General features: G+C 36.0%; 1 protein-coding gene across 1 annotated transcript in view; it reads left to right on the top strand.

The window, feature by feature from the left end:
- The window catches only part of otogl (otogelin-like), a 74,718-nt gene that overhangs the window by 26,373 nt on the left and 29,034 nt on the right, over positions 1–19,311 (top strand). Inside the window, exons 17-32 of the mRNA XM_015352926.2 lie at positions 2,280–2,457; positions 4,537–4,661; positions 4,880–5,089; positions 6,153–6,318; positions 6,899–6,973; positions 7,442–7,485; positions 8,046–8,217; positions 10,504–10,611; positions 11,568–11,706; positions 13,473–13,607; positions 14,518–14,664; positions 15,538–15,657; positions 16,331–16,447; positions 17,031–17,187; positions 17,634–17,660; positions 18,421–18,588. Coding sequence (XP_015208412.2) covers positions 2,280–2,457; positions 4,537–4,661; positions 4,880–5,089; positions 6,153–6,318; positions 6,899–6,973; positions 7,442–7,485; positions 8,046–8,217; positions 10,504–10,611; positions 11,568–11,706; positions 13,473–13,607; positions 14,518–14,664; positions 15,538–15,657; positions 16,331–16,447; positions 17,031–17,187; positions 17,634–17,660; positions 18,421–18,588 — 2,088 coding nt within the window. The remainder of the gene's footprint in view (positions 1–2,279; positions 2,458–4,536; positions 4,662–4,879; positions 5,090–6,152; positions 6,319–6,898; positions 6,974–7,441; positions 7,486–8,045; positions 8,218–10,503; positions 10,612–11,567; positions 11,707–13,472; positions 13,608–14,517; positions 14,665–15,537; positions 15,658–16,330; positions 16,448–17,030; positions 17,188–17,633; positions 17,661–18,420; positions 18,589–19,311) is intronic.

The raw sequence follows: 19,311 nt of genomic DNA, 5'->3' as shown, positions 1-19,311 counted from the left end.
TGCAGAAAATGCTGTTAGAGTAATAATAATCTGTTATTCATCACTCTGAGGAAAACACATCATCCTTGAGAGGTCAGAAGTTTAAAATGTGTGATTTTTAAAAAATGAGGTGTTCCAAAAGTAAATACTGTATGCATATTGTACAGTGTATGCTCTCTTCAAGGAGCACCTTCTTCATGTGTTTTGGGAATGTATAGATATTACATTTTACAAATGGGTGTCTGGCTCTCCCCTACTTCTCTCGTTAAGTGATAACTGAAGTCTTGGCCTCATGCGATGGCAGCAACACATTTGCTTGGCTGGTCTCACTGCTGCTGAACAAATGTTGGCACACTATGAAGAGACACCACATTCCCTCAGACATCCCTGGATCCTGCCCCATTTTGATATCTTTTGAATGGAGCTCTCTGCCATGCAGATCCATGGTACCAGGGAGAGATAGCAAAGACTTGGAGTCCTGCTACTGATGTGGTCAAATCCTTATTGCACGGTGCTTCTGTCTTAGCTGTCTGATTCTTGGGCAGGAATGTTATTGTGTAACAATTGGTGTGTTTAACAGTACTGTATATTAGATTGTGCTTTGCTCTTGTTTCATAAATTACATTAAAAGAGCCCAATTATGTGGATGCAGACCGATTAATATATAAAAAAAACACAATAGTTTTCTTAAAAGTGAAGAGCATTGAAATGCTTTTGGATAATTAATTATTTTGGAAAAGAAGTGTTCTTAAGGGAGAAATGTCTTTCTACTGTATAAGAAAGATCTTCAACCAAGGAGTGCTGTCTGTATTAACATGGTTTTGAAACCTGAATACAAAAAGATACAGAAACAGAAAACAGTTCATAAAATAAATGTAAGCTTGGATCAGTAAGAAGAGACAAATAATGAAAGAGTTAGAATGCTACAGAAGAGTAAGTTATTGGGAAAATTTGAGAAATTGCATGTTGTGGCTACAGCTCATTGTCTGCATGTTTACTTGCACATTGTCTATTGTTTGTTTGTACATTGTCTTGATGCACTGTTTGCACTTTGTTTTTGTTTTTTTTACACTTGTATTACAATCGAGAGACTTTCTGTAAGTAAGAATTCCATTGTACCAGCACCGGTTACATATGGCAATAAAGTTCAAGTTCAAGTTCAAGTTCAAGTTCATGTGGTTTGGGAAAAAAAATGCAAAAAATGCAAAATAGCCATGTTTATTATGGTAAAAAGCCACAGAAAATGATTGGATAATGTTTTATTTTTGAGAATTGGGGCAACACAGTAGCTTGCAGTTGGTACTGCTACCTCAGAGCTCCAGTACCCCAGGTTTGATTGGCTGAAAGCAGGTAGAGATGTAGGATTACAGCTTATATCTGTGTGGAGGAAGCATGTGATCACTGTGTTTGCCCACCCAATCTTGCCTTGGTAAAATCCGTGGACAGTGTTGGGCAAAGATCTCTATAATTCTACATCCCTACCAGTTTTCAGCCATGGATACTTTCTGTGTGTGTACACCATTTCAGAATTTCCCCTTCATTTCCATGATGTTGGGTGTTTTCTGGAAAATCCCCATTGTACAAGTGAAGAGATTAAAATGTCAATTGACTTTGCCACATAGCAAGCAAAATGGATTATTGTTGGACTTAGAAAAAACTGGAACATATCCCAGAAGACCAAAATGACCACAAAAGGTCATTTTCATTCCTAGTGTGATTTCATAACATGAAAAACTAAAGGTGAACCTCCCAGCTTCCCAGTCTCCCTTTCTCTCATTCAGCCATTGTGTTAACAATTCATTTTGGTGTAATAGTTATAATGATATTTATTAACACAACACACACTGAAAGGAAGATGGCGCAGTGGTTAGCATATCTGCCTAGCAGTGTGAAGGCCCTGGGTTCAATTCCTTTGTGGAGTTTGTATGTTTTTTTCTAGGTGCTTTTGTTTTCTTCCACAGTCCCAAGACATACTAGGAGGTTAATTGGCTTCTGGGGAATTGGCCCTGGTGTGAGTGTGTGTCTCTGCCTGCCCTGCAATGCACTGCTGTCCTTTCCAGGGTGTATCCTGCCTTGTGCCTGTTGCTTGTTGGCCGAGCCCCTGGCTCCTCTTTGATCCTGTATTGGATACAGAAGATGGATTGTTATTGAAAGTACCGTCACTCTAGAGATAATCTGTTTTCAACTTTTTGAGTTACATGTAGAAGCAGAAAGCAATTAGCCTTTTTGCAGCCGTATTCTGAATCATGATTTTTTATGTAATAACAAAAAAATACCAATTTGTCTGTTTTCTTGTGCAGATACCATCGAGATACGGAAGTTGACCGCCCTGTTCACACAGCTGAAGACTAGCTTTGGGTTACGGATCCAGTTTGACAGGAGTGGGGGGAGGCTGTACGTGGTGCTTGACAGTAGCTGGAAGGGTGGGACAGTGGGTCTGTGCGGCACCTTCAATGGGAATTTAAGAGATGATTTCCTGTAAGTCCCTTTGCGCTCTGAGCACAGTTTGTGTGGTTTTCATCCGGAGCAACTATAATGTCATTCCAAAAGTGTGAGAACAATGATTATTTGACATTATTTTGTGTGATCAGTCTACTGCATCAACGATTATGATTTGTTGTTAATCATGGATTTGAGTTGATGCTTGGAAAGTATGTTCTGTTGGTAAGAAATGACTAATTGCCTTAGCTAATTCTTACCATGAAAATCCTAATTTAGTTAATGGAAACTGTAATAAAGACTCTCTCATAATTCTGCAAAGATAAATATTGTCATTTATCTGGCATATTAGGCTGAACAGATGTTTTCTGAAATTCCTCAGAATATTTTGTTTTTTACAAAGCAGGTCATCATGTAATAATTATAATAATTGCTTACACTTATATAGAAAATCATAGCTGACCCCCATAGTTTGAAGCACTTTCTCTTCGCTGTGTGTTATTTGTACAACTTGGTTATCACTGTGTATCAACTGATAAGTGATAAGTGTATTTAAGGTTGATAATTGTATTTATACAATGTTTGCCACTCAATAGTTTGCCTTCATTTTACAGAAACGTGGTACTAGTAAGGTGAGCCTTGTAGTGCAAAAGACAACCTTTTGAACAAATAATTTTAATGATAAGAAACACCTGATGATGAGTCAGTGAGATTTGATTGGTAAATTGATTGATTATCTACATTTTATATTGGCTACTCATACATTGTTTATATTGAGTTGTTGTGAAAAGACTTTGACCAAAGAGAATTATAAATTGCTTAATGACAAACCTGTAATATTGATTTTTACAATTCCTCCTAATATTAGTTCATCAGTAGTTGTATTTTTAAAGGACACATTATATCTACTGATTTGAAAATGCAACTGGTTGAACTAATGTTTTAGATTAGTAATAAAAAGATACAGGGGCACAAAATTAAGTTGTAGTCCACGTATTTTTAAAAGCATTTTTGAAGCAATATAACATATTTAAATTGAAACTTGATGAGCTAAATAACTTTGAGGTAAATATTCTGAAAATGGTCTTTGATGTTTTGTGTTTTAAAAGATGCCTCCTTCTAGCAAGAAATTCTAGAGTTTCAATTGCGATTTAAAGCTTTGTGAGTTTCCTGTAGTGTCTCTATTAGTATTGTGACTTTATACTGGAAGTCTTTTCTGTTGTGACTATTATTTATTGCTTTATTTAGTGAAATACATTTCAATATTTAAGAGAAGCAATGATCGACTGAAATTAAAAGAGATATTAAGAAATAGAGCGGAACAAATAAGCTCCAACACCTACATTCTGAAAATGTTAAGCAATTTCTTCATAATCGCATGTAAAATGTTTGAATTGGCAGCAAAAATCATTCTATGATTAATCTTGTTGATTGGAGAAAAATTTAAGCAATGACACCTTGGACAATCCTCCAGATCTAAAAGAGCATTTTGAAAGCTGAGAAATCAAAGTGCCTCTTTACTGAATCATCTCCTGGCATGTCTTGGACACTATTCATATCAATGTCTTTGTCATTCTCCTTCAACAGCTCTTCAAAAATTCCTCTGGGATTCACATAGTATTTGATTGTCTTTAGAAAATCTGTAGGTCCATCTGGCATTTGCTTTATGTTTTTCCCACCATACTTATGGCTGAATCCGATCTTGTTCGTAATCCGACTGGTTTTTTAAGTGACTCACATTTGCAGTGGCCAAACACTTAAAAACAATGATCATTTAAACTATATATACAGTATATCTAGTATACTAGGTCTTCAGGGTCTGTACTAAATCTCAGCGCACTATTAATGATAAGAATGTGTGAATGTGTGTTTTCTGCATTTTTGAGTGTGTTTAAAATAAAAAAAATCAAGATGTTGTAGAGCTATGCAGCCATGTTACTGAACTTGATGTCCTGATTCTTGAGATCAAATGCCTATTAAGTGTAAAAGCCCCGATTTGTAACTGTCTTATGTTCTAATATTCTTTAATATTCTTTAATGTTCTTTCACAATACAAGCATTGTCAAATACAGTATGTGAATTGCTGTTAAACATAACTTGTATTTTAAACTGTTTCAGATCACCATCGGGAATGATTGAGGGTACTCCTCAACTTCACATCAATGCATGGAAGGTCTCGTCTGCTTGTACAAGCCCAGTTAATATTCCCATCATTGATCCTTGTGAAATGAACCAGCAAAATGGTACATTTTTAATTGTACTAGGGGAATATGTCTCTTTGGAATAAGTAGTTGCTCTTTCACAGAAGAACTGTTGCCCCCATTTGCTGGAGAAAAAAAATTACTGTATATTACAAACATTTTTAATATTGAGTTTATCTGACAGATGTTTTAAGAGAAAGTGGCTTAATTTTAAAATCTTAAGCTCTTAGAAGGCTTTCTAATAGCTGTGTGTGTTGTAGTTTTCTATGCCTCGCAGTGTGACTTCATCAACGAAGACCTGTTCGCCCCATGTCACTCCTACGTCAGTCCCAGCATCTATTTCCAGCAGTGCCGATTCCAAGCCTGCAGATGTGGGAGTAACTGCCTGTGCACTGCTCTTGCACACTACGCGTATGTCTGTGCCAAGCACAAGGTTGTCATCAAATTTAGAGCACACGTCTCTGAATGTGGTAAGTGAAACAGCTGGGAAAAAAGGCACAAATTGTGGATTGTGGCTTACCACTTCTGAACCCTTTTTCACAAAGTGAAATAACTAAAATTGATCTACTGTTTAATTTTGTACTGTTTGTACGTTACTGTTACACTTTGAGGATACAATCTATATTTCTTAAACTCCTATTAGTTTTTCATCAATTGATTTCATGTTACCATTGTTCAGGGAAAACTGCTTTGGTTTCTAATGAAGAATTCAATGGCTTGTGATCAAACAGCTTTCAAGACTGATGTTTAGCTCCAGCAGTAGCATTGCCACCTTGTAGCCAGAACTCGTCCCTGTTCAATACTGGGAGGGTGGAAATCAAAAGAAAACCAGCTTGTTACTGCAGGTGGAGTTGGTGGCACATGAGGTTTAACTATTCGATCTGCTGCAGCAAGATGAACATGTGCAGTAAGAGTTGCTGTCCTGCAGATGAGACGTTTAATTGTTTTCAAGGGTCCCATGACACTTTTCAAAACAGTAGTGGTGTTGTTCTTGGACACCTGGGTAAGCTCTACTCTGATCTTATACAATCTGGCCTCCCTAAATTTACCTGTTAATTCAACTGCTGAAATCTGTCACGTCTTTGTGATCTGTCTGATCTAATGTGTAGGAAGCTGCCGGTGCATTAATGGAGCTTTGAGATTTTTTGTAATGAACAGCATATATTGGGAACTATACAAATACCATTGGTTATTGATTATTATAATAATCTGCTGCCCTGTAGGAGGGACTCAGGTTTTCACTGGTTAGGATGAACTGTCAAAACTGAATCTATTCTTTTAACAGAAGTTTTAATTATATTACTTCCATATCACTGTACATTATTAGTACTTCAGTCTGTTACAGCAATCTGGAAATGTTCAAATGAATAATACTTCATGAAGGGCAATATTTAAAAAGAAAAAGATGGATGCATTCACGACAAGTTGCATAGATATACGCAAGCACCTTTGTTTTTGAACAGTGGACCATAACTGTTGTTACATTGGGCAAACAGGAATCTCTCTATCTTTGGTGCAATGTTCTGCATGCAGGTATGGTGTGCCTGGGTGGAATGCAGTATCACACCTGCACATCGACTTGTGGAAAGACATGCCAGTCCCTCTCTAGCGATGACCACTGTGATGAAGACTGCGCAGAGGGCTGCAACTGCTCTGAAGGGGCATACTACGATGACATCCGGCAGCGCTGTGTCACAGTGTAGGCATCTACAGCTTCCACAGAATCGCCCTCCTCATGTGATATGAACAGTAGTCATCTTTTAAGGGGATGTCACCATGAGAGTGGGGCCCAAGGATGTATACTGCTGACAGGAGGCATGTGCTCCGATCAGTGGTTTGTCAAGCATGCTCATTGCTGAAGTAGAGGGTACACTGGTTGGGTTTTGTAAAACACTGTTGGATTTAGTTGATAACCCTCTGTTGCAGTGTGTAAAGTTTATTTTTTCATTTGTTTTGAAAGGATCTGTGATGACGAGGCCTTTTGAAGACTTTAAAAACGTTAAAAAATGGTTAAAAAAACGATGGAATCAAAAAGAATATGATCATTATGATATTATGCCTGTATTTCAAAAATGTTTTTCCTTCTAACAGCACTTTATGTAAAAATGGTACAGGCATTTACCATTCCTGACAGCATACAGTGTCATGATCATTTTATCTAACCATTTCTTTGGAATAAGCGGTGAACAAAAGTATTAAAATTACAAAGCAAATTGCATAGCAGTGGAATACATTTTAATAGAACAGAGCAGAAGCATAATACTTCTTTTTGCTTGCAGTTCCCAATGCCACTGCTACTTCATGGGCTCCGTGTACCAGCCTGGAGAAGTTTCTTTCAGTGCATCCGGCCCCTGGTAATTAACGTTCTTCATGTCTAAAATATGATTTTAATGGCTTCATCCCACCTGTCTAATCTTGAATTGTATTCTGTATTATTAAACTTTCTGTCATTGTTTCATATAGGCATCATATTATTTAATAATTCGAGAATTATTGATGGTTGAGAATACGTTTTCAGCCCATTATTTTAATCACTGAAGTTTAGTATGCTGTGCAAAACAAATTGACTCTTAATGTTTACAGACCTAGTTCATTTTCTCATTTTCTTAGAATTGTTATGATGCCATTTACGGTATATGTTTGCACCATGTGTTTCTGGGATGAACTCTGAATTGCCATGTCTCTTACTGGGGATAAGGGATTTTCTAAAAATGGATGGATGGGATAATTGCGATGTCATGTGTTCATTTCTGTTGAGTCTCACACTTGTCTGCAAGGTGCTGTAATAGAAAAAAGTAAGCCAGAACTCTTTAAATCAACAGCCTCTGCAGAAATGGCCGGATGGAATGTGCACCTCAAGAACCGGGTAATGTTTTCCCTTACGTTTTTATTTCACTATTGTACACATGTACTGTAGCACTATTGTTTTACCCCTGAGAAGTGTTTAGAACCTAAGACTCCATGAATTTGAATCCACCTGACATGACAATGCTAGGATGGCTTTAGGACAACGATAAGAATAAAAATTAATAAATGAATGGCTGTGCATTGATATAAAAATATTACAAATAATGTGGAATATGAGGTGTATTTTAAGATTTATTAAAATACATCTTATAGATTTATTTATTTATTGTTTTGTTAATAGTTGCAAAAGGCAAACAAAAAAGGCACTGATGTCCAAGCAGTATTCTCAACTGTGAGAAAGGGTTGTATAAGGACCTGTGTGTACAGTATAAAGACCTGTGGGTACAGTATAAAGAACTGTGAGAAAGGGCTGTATAAAGACCTGTGGATACAGTATAAGAAACTGTGAGAAAGGGTTGTATAAGGACCTGTGGGTACAGCATAAAGACCTGTGGATACAGTATAAGAAACTGTGAGAAAGGGTTGTATAAGGTGAATTGAAGGCGCTGGTTGTTGCAGATCCGGAGCCAGGAGAGTGTCCTCCAGGAAAGACATATTTCAACTGCAGGGAGCACCAGCCTGGACAGCCCCGCACTGGCATCGCATGCGAACTGACGTGTCGCAACCTGATGATGAACCTCACCTGCCCGCCCATGACACCCTGTGTGCCAGGCTGCGGGTGTCCACCAGGGTAGGTGCTCTGCAGGCATAGAGCTGTTTCAGTCAGTCGCCAGCTTTATTGGCTGACATAAAGCAGTCACAGTTCTGATGTATTCAGAAATTCAGTGGAAATGAAAAGATAGTCATGCAAATGATGCCAAATGTACTGTAGATGGAATCTGGTTTCTTTAATATAGTGTCCTGATCCTTAAAGGGTTTATGAAAGCATAATACTATTGCTCTAACTTTTAAAGGGAATGCAATGCAAATTAAATTTAAATCACAGTCCACAGCACAGGATGTATTAAAATTACAATGTATACTGTACTTTAGGTTCCAATACTTATTTGTCATGGTTTTATATGCCCTCTCAGATTAAAAGCTGTGAAGCTGTAGTCATTATTTATTAAAATTAGTGTCTTTTGTGTTTCATTATAGCCTCCAGGAAATTAATGCTTTGTGAATGCAGGACACTTGTTTAATGTTAAATATTTTTAAATGTATTTGTGTTGTAGTGTCTTAAGAAAGCAGTCTAAGCAATCCTTTTTCAAATATTTTTAAATTCTACAATACTTCAATATAATATATATGAAGCATTATCAAAATGTAAGTAGTTTACAGGCATTACAGTGAAATGTTTTCTCTTTCATTTTCTTTTCATTTGGTGAGGCATTTTTAAACATTTTAAGAAAATAATGAACAAGTGAAACCTCATTGAATATATAATGCTATTATGCATATATAAAACTAACTATGTACCTTAAAAATATTCAGACCCTTCCTAAGCTGTTCCATTTTGTGAAATTACAAAATTATACACATTTATGCCATCTGAAATTCAATACTAGAATTCTCACACTGAAGACTTCTAGGGGGTAGGTACAGTAAGTTACAGTAAATGTCCACAGAAAATAGAGACAAAATGCATATATTGATGGCATAAGTATTCAGACCTGAAATTTGAAGTGACTTTGTCAGGAATTAGTCTTTTTGGGTCAGTCTCTATTAGCTTTGCACACTGGTCTGGTGTAGGTTTGGCCCATTCTTCTTGGCAGACTAGCTCAAGCTCTCTCAAGTTACTTGCTTTCGCTTATGGGCAGAAGTTTTCAAGTCTTTCCGCAAATTCTTTATAGGATTCAAGTCAGGGCTTTAACTGGGCCACTCAAGGACATTCACTTCCTTATTCTTAAGCGAGTTCAGTGTAGCTTCTGCCTTGTGCTTTGGATTATTGTCCTGCTGAAGGGTGAATTATCACACCAGTTTGAAGTCTTCAGCAGTCTATTTAGTTTGTTTTCATCTAAGATTGGCATGTAGTTTTCTCTGTCCTAATAAGCTTTCCAGTCCTGCCTGCTGAGGGGAAGTGTCTTTGTAGTATGAAGCAATACTGACTGTGGGTGCTGCTTTTTTTGGTTGTGCCAAACATAATGCTTGGAAAGTTCCAGATTGATGAGATGGATTTTCCACTCAGCCTCACAGGTTAACTTTGTAAAGTGACAGGGATATTGATGACCGATGCGTATTTATCCTCTTACTTATTGAACTATAGCTCCTTCCAATTATTGTCGTTAGCCTCACATTGGCAGATATTTCCTTGCCCCACTGCTCAGTGTAAATTGCCAACCTGATACAGGCAGTTTCTGGGTGGTACGATGCACTTTCCATTTCTTGAGTGGACTGTGCTCACAGGGATATTCAGAAGCTCAATATTGTTTGTATCTTTCTCCTGATATGATTTTTTAAACATTATCCCGGACGTGCTATGAAAGGTTCTTAATGGTTGAGTCCTTGTTTGAAATTCACTGCCTGACCAAGTTACTTCACAGAGACAAGTGTCTTTTTAATCCTTGGATCCACTATTATTGCACACAGAGGCCACTCAACTACAGTATGTGGTTTGTTAATGTTATTTTGTGCATTTAAATTAATTGAGGTTTGCCACAACAAATGGTTTGAATCCTTATGCAATGATGATGTTTCCTTTTTTTCTTTCATTTTACCTGTTTACTTTATTCTGTTAGTGTTTAGATTGGAATAGATTGAGTATGGAACAAATATCATGTGTTACTGGGGTAATTAATTTATAATTGCTGATGAGATGGAAAGAAAATAATAGCAAGTTTAACATTGCTGGGCCAGTTTTAACTTAAATCTAAAAATATTGCTCAATTAAGTGTCTCTAAAAATATGTTTGCTGAAAATAATCACTGTACATACAAATTTTGTTTTACAGAGTGGTAAAACTAGTGACCAAACCGACTTCGTTGAATTAGGTCAGCAAAAATGCCTTTTGTTCTCTGTTGCCTTTTTTTCTTTAAAGGTTGGTGAGGCACAAACAAGAGTGCTATTTTCCAGAAAATTGTCCGTGTGCCTGGCTAGGACAAGAGTATTTACCAGGAGAAATAGTGGCCACACCTTGTTATAAATGGTATGTGCAAACTTACTGTAACAGAAAGTAATGAATTGAAAATAAAAAAATGGATATATATATATATCTGTTTGTCACTAGGTGGACTTCAACTACTAACAAAATTACAAATAGTCATAGTGTTTCTGGAGGAAAGTGTACCCATACTTATTTTCACAATTAGTAGTTAGTAATTTATAGAATAATATCCCTTGCATTCAATTGTATTTAACTTGCTTTTATGCATGTGGTTATTGTGAATATGTTCCAGAGAAATAGTTTTTATTTATTGCAGAATATAGCTATATTTTCCTGATTGTAATGAACAAGGAATGACAGAAACAAACCCTGGTATCAGTGAAAAATGAAACTTCAACATGCCTCTTTTGGTATGAACTTTAACATTTCAACTAGACACAATTATTCGATGTTGGCTTTGTTCCTTGCTTTTTGAGTTTGGTGTTTTTCCACATTCAAGTTTGGAGGTCACCTTGAGTCATAGAACTCATCAAGAAAAGACTTTTCGGAGCACAAGAAATAGTTATCATTCAGTAACTTCATTTTCTGAGCGTTTTTTTTTCTTCTTTTGTTCTTCCCAGGACAATATCATTTTTCCACCACTTAATTTAAAAACTCTAAAGATTCTGTGTGAAATATTATGTGATTGTTGCAAATGTAGTGTATAACGTCATTTAAAATTTCAGGGTTATGCGATATATATATATATTATTATATTATAAATATATTTTAATTTCATATTATGTTACCAATATATTTGTGTATGCATTTGTTAAAAAGTAATTTTTAAGAAATCCATACAGAAATGCCCCCAGAATTATATGTTGTCTGATAAAGGTTTTGTTGAAATCTAAATTGTTTTTTTATTATGTTTGTTTGAAATTTGTTTAAATAAGAGCTGGAATAAGTACAGCAGCTTGTCTCTAACTAAACTGGGAAATTCTTTGTCTTGTTTCCAGTGTTTGCCATCGAGGGTATTTTAACTGCACCTACTATCCCTGCCCATCAGTTTGCACTGTTTACAGTGACCGCCATTACCACACTTTTGATGGGCTGGAATATGATTATGTCAGCGATTGCCAGGTCTATTTAGTGAAGGTAGGCTTTCCTACACAAACAAAATGATGTGTAATTTAAAATCTTTTTACTGTTTTTATCGCTCTGACTTAAAGATTATGGCAGGTGGAATATACATATACTAATAATTTGTTTTGTATTGCACATTTGTGTACCCTATAAAGTTATTTTGTCACATGATAAAACTAAGATGTACAGAATTGTAGTATTAAACATACAACTGAGTTGTTACCAGTTCTATAGCGTGACGTAGAAGTACTGATGTTCCAGAATATAACATTTTTCTACAGTTAGACATTAGCTGCAGTAATTTAATTGTTAATATATTTAGAAAACCCAGATGTCTATAGCTCTTTTTCCATTATTTTAATTTTGCAGAAAACAGGATGTACAATAAAGGGCACATTGTAAGAAAATATGGTGGTTAAGAAATTATTTTTTTCCACTCCTTTATTATTGTTCAGAGATTATTAGTCTATTAGACTATTAGTATGAAAGCCTGTTTTCTTGGGAAAGTAGGAAAGCAAAACAAAATAACTGAGGTACCTTGTAGTCAAGAGTAACTGGTGGATTCTTGGCACTTGCTTGATTAAACAGTCACACATGCAGCATTCTTAAAGGCATTGTGTGTAAGCATAAGTGAGTTGTGTATTTGTCAGTTTCTTGATGGTTAAAATTAAGTTTTTATTCAGTGCTCTGAATGTAAAGCAAGCAGTCAGGGCATCCAGCACTGTGGTGAGCTCTACACTCTTGATACCTCAAAGCAGTTCTCGGCAGGGTAGATTGAATCACTGGAAAACAGATATGTGCACATTTTCAAAGCCCTAATCTTGGGAAAATCAGAGGCATTTTTAATTAGAACAGGATTGCTGTAATGTAATCCAATGAAATGTCAAATCCATTGGATAAACAGGGCAAAGTCAACATACCAAACAAAGGCGAACTTGTTCCAATCAGTTTGCTGCTTCCTTTATTCCCAGACCTTCGGTGGCACCATAAGAGTGTTTTTAAAGTGCATTTTCAAATATATTATATGTACATTACGAAGAAAAGTCTGGGATGCAATTGAACAGGTGAATTGGTTTTAGCAGAACAATATACATCCATTGCTTTATGGCCGGAGGCTGTTAAATCAATTTATTTTTAAGTAAGCATGTATTCTTTTCATGACAACGGCCCAAGAATAGCCTCTTGTTTCTACTGAATACTTGGCTTTAAAGGCCAGGGGTTCCCAGAAGACCAGACGGATCTGCAGGAATGCCAGTAATCATCACTGATAATATCATTATGCACTAACAAGGCACATGTGACGTTGTACACAGATGACAGAAACAAAACATCACTTAAGACAGTACTGGGAAATTACAGCTTTAAAGAATGCATCATTAATGCTTCCAAAATCAGTGTATTTTGGTGTAGAATTAATTTCTCTACAAAAAGTTACGAAATAAATTAAATTGAGTAAGTAATTTAATTGGATAATGTTTGTTTAATGTATACATCAAGCGTATATAGGTAGTGTTTATTGTCCCCATTAAACTGAATTTCTTTAGCTTTTTTTGGGATACTTGAAACATGTTTAGGAATAAATGTACAATTCTTTCTAGACTATACACATTTCTTGTCTTGCTAGTGTGTTCTATCCAGGGATCTTCATAAAAGGCACTGTATAATTAGTTATTAATTATTAATTTGTCACGCCATGTATAGTGACTTTTTTAGCTAAAACAGGTGGTATGTCTGACAGTAATTAAGAGTAATATTATTGTCTTCTAAAATGATTCCAGAGTATCAATGGCACAGAAGTCTCCATAACAACTCAAAATAAGGATTGCTATGAAAGCAGAATAATTTGTATGAAATACCTGGTGATTTATGTTGGACTCACAAAGATCTATTTCAGTGACAACTCAGGAAAACCGGTCAGTACCTCTTAAGTGTCATGCACTTGTTAGATGTAGCAATAGATTTAGCAATTTTGAGAAAAGAGGGATAAACCCCAAAACATCAGACCTGAATTCTGTTGAAAGGGCTTTCACTGCAAAGTATGCAAGTGTAGACAGTGTATTTTTGTAGTTAGTAGTATATAACAAGTTACAGCTAGACAAACCAAAAGGACAAAAATAAACTTTTAAACTGCTCCATGCATGAATGTTATTGTTATTTTATAATTAATTAACAATACATGAATCATTTCTACAAATGTGCAGTGTAATATATAGTATTACACTAGATACCACACAATTATATCTTGAGGATGCTGTATTATTAATTTATATGGCACTATCTTCCCATCAATATTGTATTTGACATGGGAAATCAGTTATAAAAATTCAGTGTGGGGGAAATGTGGTCATACTGTAGGTGTGATAACCATTTTACAAAAATACATTGCTGTTCTGGAAATCGTCAAAAATAAAACCAACAGATATACTCCCAGGCTGAAAGAAATGTCTTCCACAAACAGAATGAAAGATCTGAAACTTTTCAGTCTTGAACAGAGAAGAATTTAAGTATTAAAAACCCTCAAAGGCACTGGCAAGGTCACCCTAAAGGACTTCAGAATTAACAGTGAAACACGAACAAAAGGACACTATTGAACACTACAGGAAGGGTCATTTAAAACTGAGAACAGGAGATGCTTTTTTTGTACAAAGAGTTGTAGGAGTCTGAAACAAGGCATTAGATGAACCAGATGTGCTTGATTTAATCAGACCAAAAATCTCTCAGAAACCTAAATGGGTTTAATGGCCATCTCTCATTTCTATCTTATGTTCATATTTGAGGCCTCTCTCCATCACTTTCTGTATTTTGTGCATGTTTGTGTTACAGAGCTCATCTACTGTAATTGGGAAAGGTTACGAGTTTCAGTTGTGGAAAGCTGGCTACTACTTAGTGGTTCACTTCCCAAAACAGGAGATCACCATCCTGTGGGACAAGAAGACCACAGTACACATTCAGGCAGGACCTCAGTGGAAGGTGAGCATCGACAGCAGCCCTAATTTCCCTGTAATGTTCTGGGGAAACACTTTATACCTGTACATGTGTGTAGTTAACAAAACTCAGTTCAGTGATTTATGACATCCCGACCGAAAACACAGTCATGCGATCAAAAATTGCCTGTGTTTTGTGGGAAACCTAACCCTTTGGATTTGGTATATGTTAGGGTTAAGATTAAGACTTTCTTTAAAGAATTTGCACAATCATCCACTGCTCTGAGTGGAAAATATCCTTCACTGAATTAATTACTGTCATTAATACTTATAGACTCTCCAAGATTAATACATTCCTGGCAATGTTCGGCAAGTATTAATTGCTCTTAGGATGCAGCAGTGGTACAGTGGGAAGCATTACTGCCTCGTAGCTCTAGGTCCCTGAGTTCAAATCCTTTGGTGCTGTCTGTGTGGAGTTTGTATGTTCTCCCAATGTTTGGGTTTCCTTCAGGTACTCTGGTTTATTGGATAAGGTAGTTAGAGAATGGATGGATGAATTCTGCTGCATGAACACGAACATATTGCTAGACTGTAGAACATACTGTACATTTTGAAGGGCACCAAATGAATAGTTCTACAAGTTCAGTAGTCATCTTCATGGGCTTTGTTTAGAGTAAATCTTATCCTTAATAATGGAACAGAAGAAAGTTGAAATGCTTTAACCAGAATTTTAAAATGTCCTATATTAGCAAAAAGAAATTTAAAAAAGCTTATTTAGCCATATAAACTATATTCAGAGTATGCTTTTGTAGCTTCATTATCATATCATTTGGGGCATATCATGTAAAAATTATTATTATTATTATTATTATTATTATTATTATTATTATTGCTACTAATGCTCTATCCTAAACCTTAGGGTCTGCTGACTGGGATGTGTGGTAATTTTGACAAAATAACAGTAAATGACATGACTACATCCAATAACATGGAGGTGAGCAATGCTCAGGCTTTTGGAGACAGCTGGGCCCTTGGACAGGTAATGAACACAATGGACAGAAATACAGTGTATTCTGTGTATGTGTTACAAGGTGATATTAATAAGCTGGGAAACCACACATTTTGGTTTTGCTGTTGGAATAAAAAAATAATTAAAAGATGTATTATTATTAATCATGCTTCCATGCAAAGTAGTGTCTTTTACCATGATTATCATCGAGATCAGGTAATACAGGAGTTCAGTTTCTGAGCTGCTCAGTCCAGACAAATTGTGTTCATCTTAAAAATTCTTACAAAAAGGGGCAGTCTATTTTATGTTCTTTAACTGGCCATCATTGTAACCTGAGTATTTAGTGTTATCATGAGTAAACTGTGAGGTACAGGTAGATCTTGTTCCCTAGACTTCAAATCAACCCACTGATACAAACAACAGGCTTCGCACAGACTCCTAGGGATACCTTTTAATAAATATGAATTTAACAATGTGTTTCTTTTTATGGCCTTACAGTTTAATCAGATTAATTGGGTTTTTTCTCCCCGGAGTGATAACATGTACCTACTTTCTGACATCACTGGATTAAAGTTCTTGCTTGCTCACTTGCTCTTAAGTTTGCTATATGATACCTATAAGAAACTGGATAGCAGGGCTGGAAAGGTGGACTTTCAAAACACAAAATGTAAGAGCTATATAGTCCATGTTTTTTTTTTTTCAGTGTGCGAGTGAATTTGTTGTGAAGAGACCATGCGAAGGAGACCTGAGCAGGCAGCCATATGCCAAAAGAGAATGTGCAGTTTTATACAGTGACGTATTTGCAGCCTGTCACAATGTGGTAGGTAGCCTGCTACAGATGTTATATTTCAAAAAATATTTTAGAGTATTTTCTCAAGTATAGGACCTAAGTAAAATGACATTTTTAAACAGGTTAGACATTTAGAAAGAAGTACATTCACTTGACCACTAGATGGTAGTATTGCCACAGTTTTTTACTTTGTGAACAACTACAAGCTTTAGCCCGTTGAAGTCCTATTGATTGAGCATTCCAACACTTTCCCTTCTGTCAGCTCCCAAAGAAGGCAGAGGATTATGTCAGTTGGTATTAAAATAACATGGGAGAAAAACAGCCTCACTAAAGGTTTCAACACCCTTATTGAGCAAAAAATGAAAAAAAACTAATTTTTGAATGCAAGTCTACATACTAATTTTTATACAAAATTAGCAAAAAGTTAAACAATGTTCTTTTCTACTTATTACTTATTACGTGTTCTGTAAATGTAAGAGTTAGGCTAACAAATGGTGGCCAAATTATGGTAATCTGATTCTTTAGGTCAAGATCTCAAACTAGTTTGGAAAGCCAAAGATTTGGAACACTGTATTGAGGGTCGACAAGTAGAAGTTGATGTTTTGTTTTCCAGGTTGATGTGACATGGTTCTACAAAAACTGCCTGACTGACACCTGTAACTGTAACCGGGGTGGAGACTGTGAGTGTCTGTGCACCAGCATAGCTGCCTATGCTCATAAGTGCTGTCAGCGGGGGGTAGCTGTTCATTGGAGGTCTCCTACTGTGTGCTGTGAGTAGCCTGTCCATACCAAGGCATGTCTGTCCTGTGGCTGCTGTTCTTTGTAAGACTATATACTGTTTCACTGGCAAATTCTGTTCTAACTAACCACATTGATCTGTATATAAAAGAGGGCACCCACAAATACACTTGACTTATTTAGTGAAGTAATTAGGTTGCATTCTGAGTTATATCAGTATTGAAATGAGAAAGTGTTGTTTAAACATGCAGCTGTGATATCGTGGATGCATTAAGCTGAGTGCTTAATATAAACGGTAGATTTATTGTGATTTATAAAACTGTTCCAATTCATATTTTTCAATAGTGCACAATAACCTGAAGGGCATTTCTAGAGTAGATCACATTGTAATCAATTTGTAATACATCCCTCATGTGTGATGAATGGATACTCAGCCTTTCTGGATATGTAATTCTCTGATTTCTTTATTAATTTGCAGCCTTTGACTGTGAATATTACAACCAAGGTATGTCACAATTATTTGAATTCATAAAAATTAAGCTATTATTTGAAATATACACTGTATCTATCAAGTAATATTGAAGTGAATGACAGTTGAAAATCCCCAGTTAACATTAATTATCTGCATTTGTATAATCTTCTACAATCCAGCAAGTCTCCTAGGTCTCTCAATCAAGTTTTCCAATTGATCTTTGTTGAATAGATAACCTGTGTTAGTGGCAACTAACATCTAAATGTCATCTGCTATCCATATGCCAGGATTTTCCAGTGTGGGAACATATGATGTAATTAGCCTTCTACAGTTAGAAGAATGGGTATACAAGTTTCAGAAATAAAATTGTGCTGTTGTTGCAGATGAATTGCTAACAAGCACAAGACACATGTTTATTTGTAAAGAGTTAAAAGTAAAAAAAGATATAGTGAGATATAGTGATAGAAGGATGTAAGGAACAAAACGTTGTGTTTTCTTTCTTCTCTTTTCAGCATGGAATAAACCTAATATTAAACATGTTTGTTACAGACGTATTCTAAAATATTTTTAATATTTATTTTCTGCAAGATTAAATTTCCATATTTTAGATGAGAAGTGTCAGCTTCTTTTTATACATTTCTGTTTTTAAATGTAGGTTTTGCTAAAAGTAGTGAAGTGCTTTTTCTACCACTTTTATATGTGTATTAATATATTTTTTACATTATTAGCCATTTTACATTTTTTGTGATAAGGGATTCCTCAAATGATTCTCAAAACTGTTCATTGTTTACAGAGCTTGGTGAAGGACCTTATATTTTATTTAATTCTGCATACAATGATACGGTTTTTGGGGCCAACTTGACCAGTGGTGAAGTTTTTCCATTGCCTAAAATAAGTGCTGAAGGCTCAGTTCTGTTTAACTTCATGATAACTGCAGGACTTTATAAGGACAGATTTTCACGCAAGTATCATTTTTTATGAATTTCTTCTTTGTATTCTCAGCAGCTAATTTACCAACATTCAAAGATGCTGTCTGCATTGCAAGATATTACAGATTTATCTAATACCTGTCTCAGTATGTATGGCAGAAGATTCTTTGTTTTTTGGACTGTAGGAACCACATATTTACCCAGCTTTTTAAGCCTGTTCTTAAGAGACCCACTGGACATATACAGTAAATATCTATAGCACAACAAATTCTGTTTACACAATGTTTCTGAGCTGTCACATGAAGGTGAAAGTAGTTGCATTAAGCAGTTTTATTTATATTTTTGTATAAGCAATGAGAAGCTGTAAATAGGATCTTGATGAAAGTTATCTTCCATCCATCCATTTTCAATAACTACTTAGGCCAATAGGGGGTCTCAGCGAGTCAGGTCCTCACCCACCCAACAATGGCCTCAAGCCAGGACGCCAATCCCCTTCAGGGTACATACATAGGGGACAGCTTAGAGAACCCAGTTAACCTGCACAGCATGTGTTTGGACTGTGGGAGGAAACTGGAGCACCTGGCGAACACCCATAAGCAGAATGCGCAAAGGCCGTGCAGAAGTCACTCCAGACTGAAATTGAACCCAAGATCTATGAGGCAGCAAAGCTCACTGACGCACATCCATATCCATTTTTTTCTAAAATTTGAAAACAAAATGAAAAAAAAATTGTTCTAAAAGAAAAAAAAGAATGG

The sequence above is a fragment of the Lepisosteus oculatus genome, chromosome 7 (assembly GCF_040954835.1).
Source record: "Lepisosteus oculatus isolate fLepOcu1 chromosome 7, fLepOcu1.hap2, whole genome shotgun sequence".
NCBI classification, from domain to species: domain Eukaryota; kingdom Metazoa; phylum Chordata; class Actinopteri; order Semionotiformes; family Lepisosteidae; genus Lepisosteus; species Lepisosteus oculatus.
Note: the sequence above shows the minus strand (reverse complement) of the source record. Positions and strands in the feature narration are given on the sequence as shown.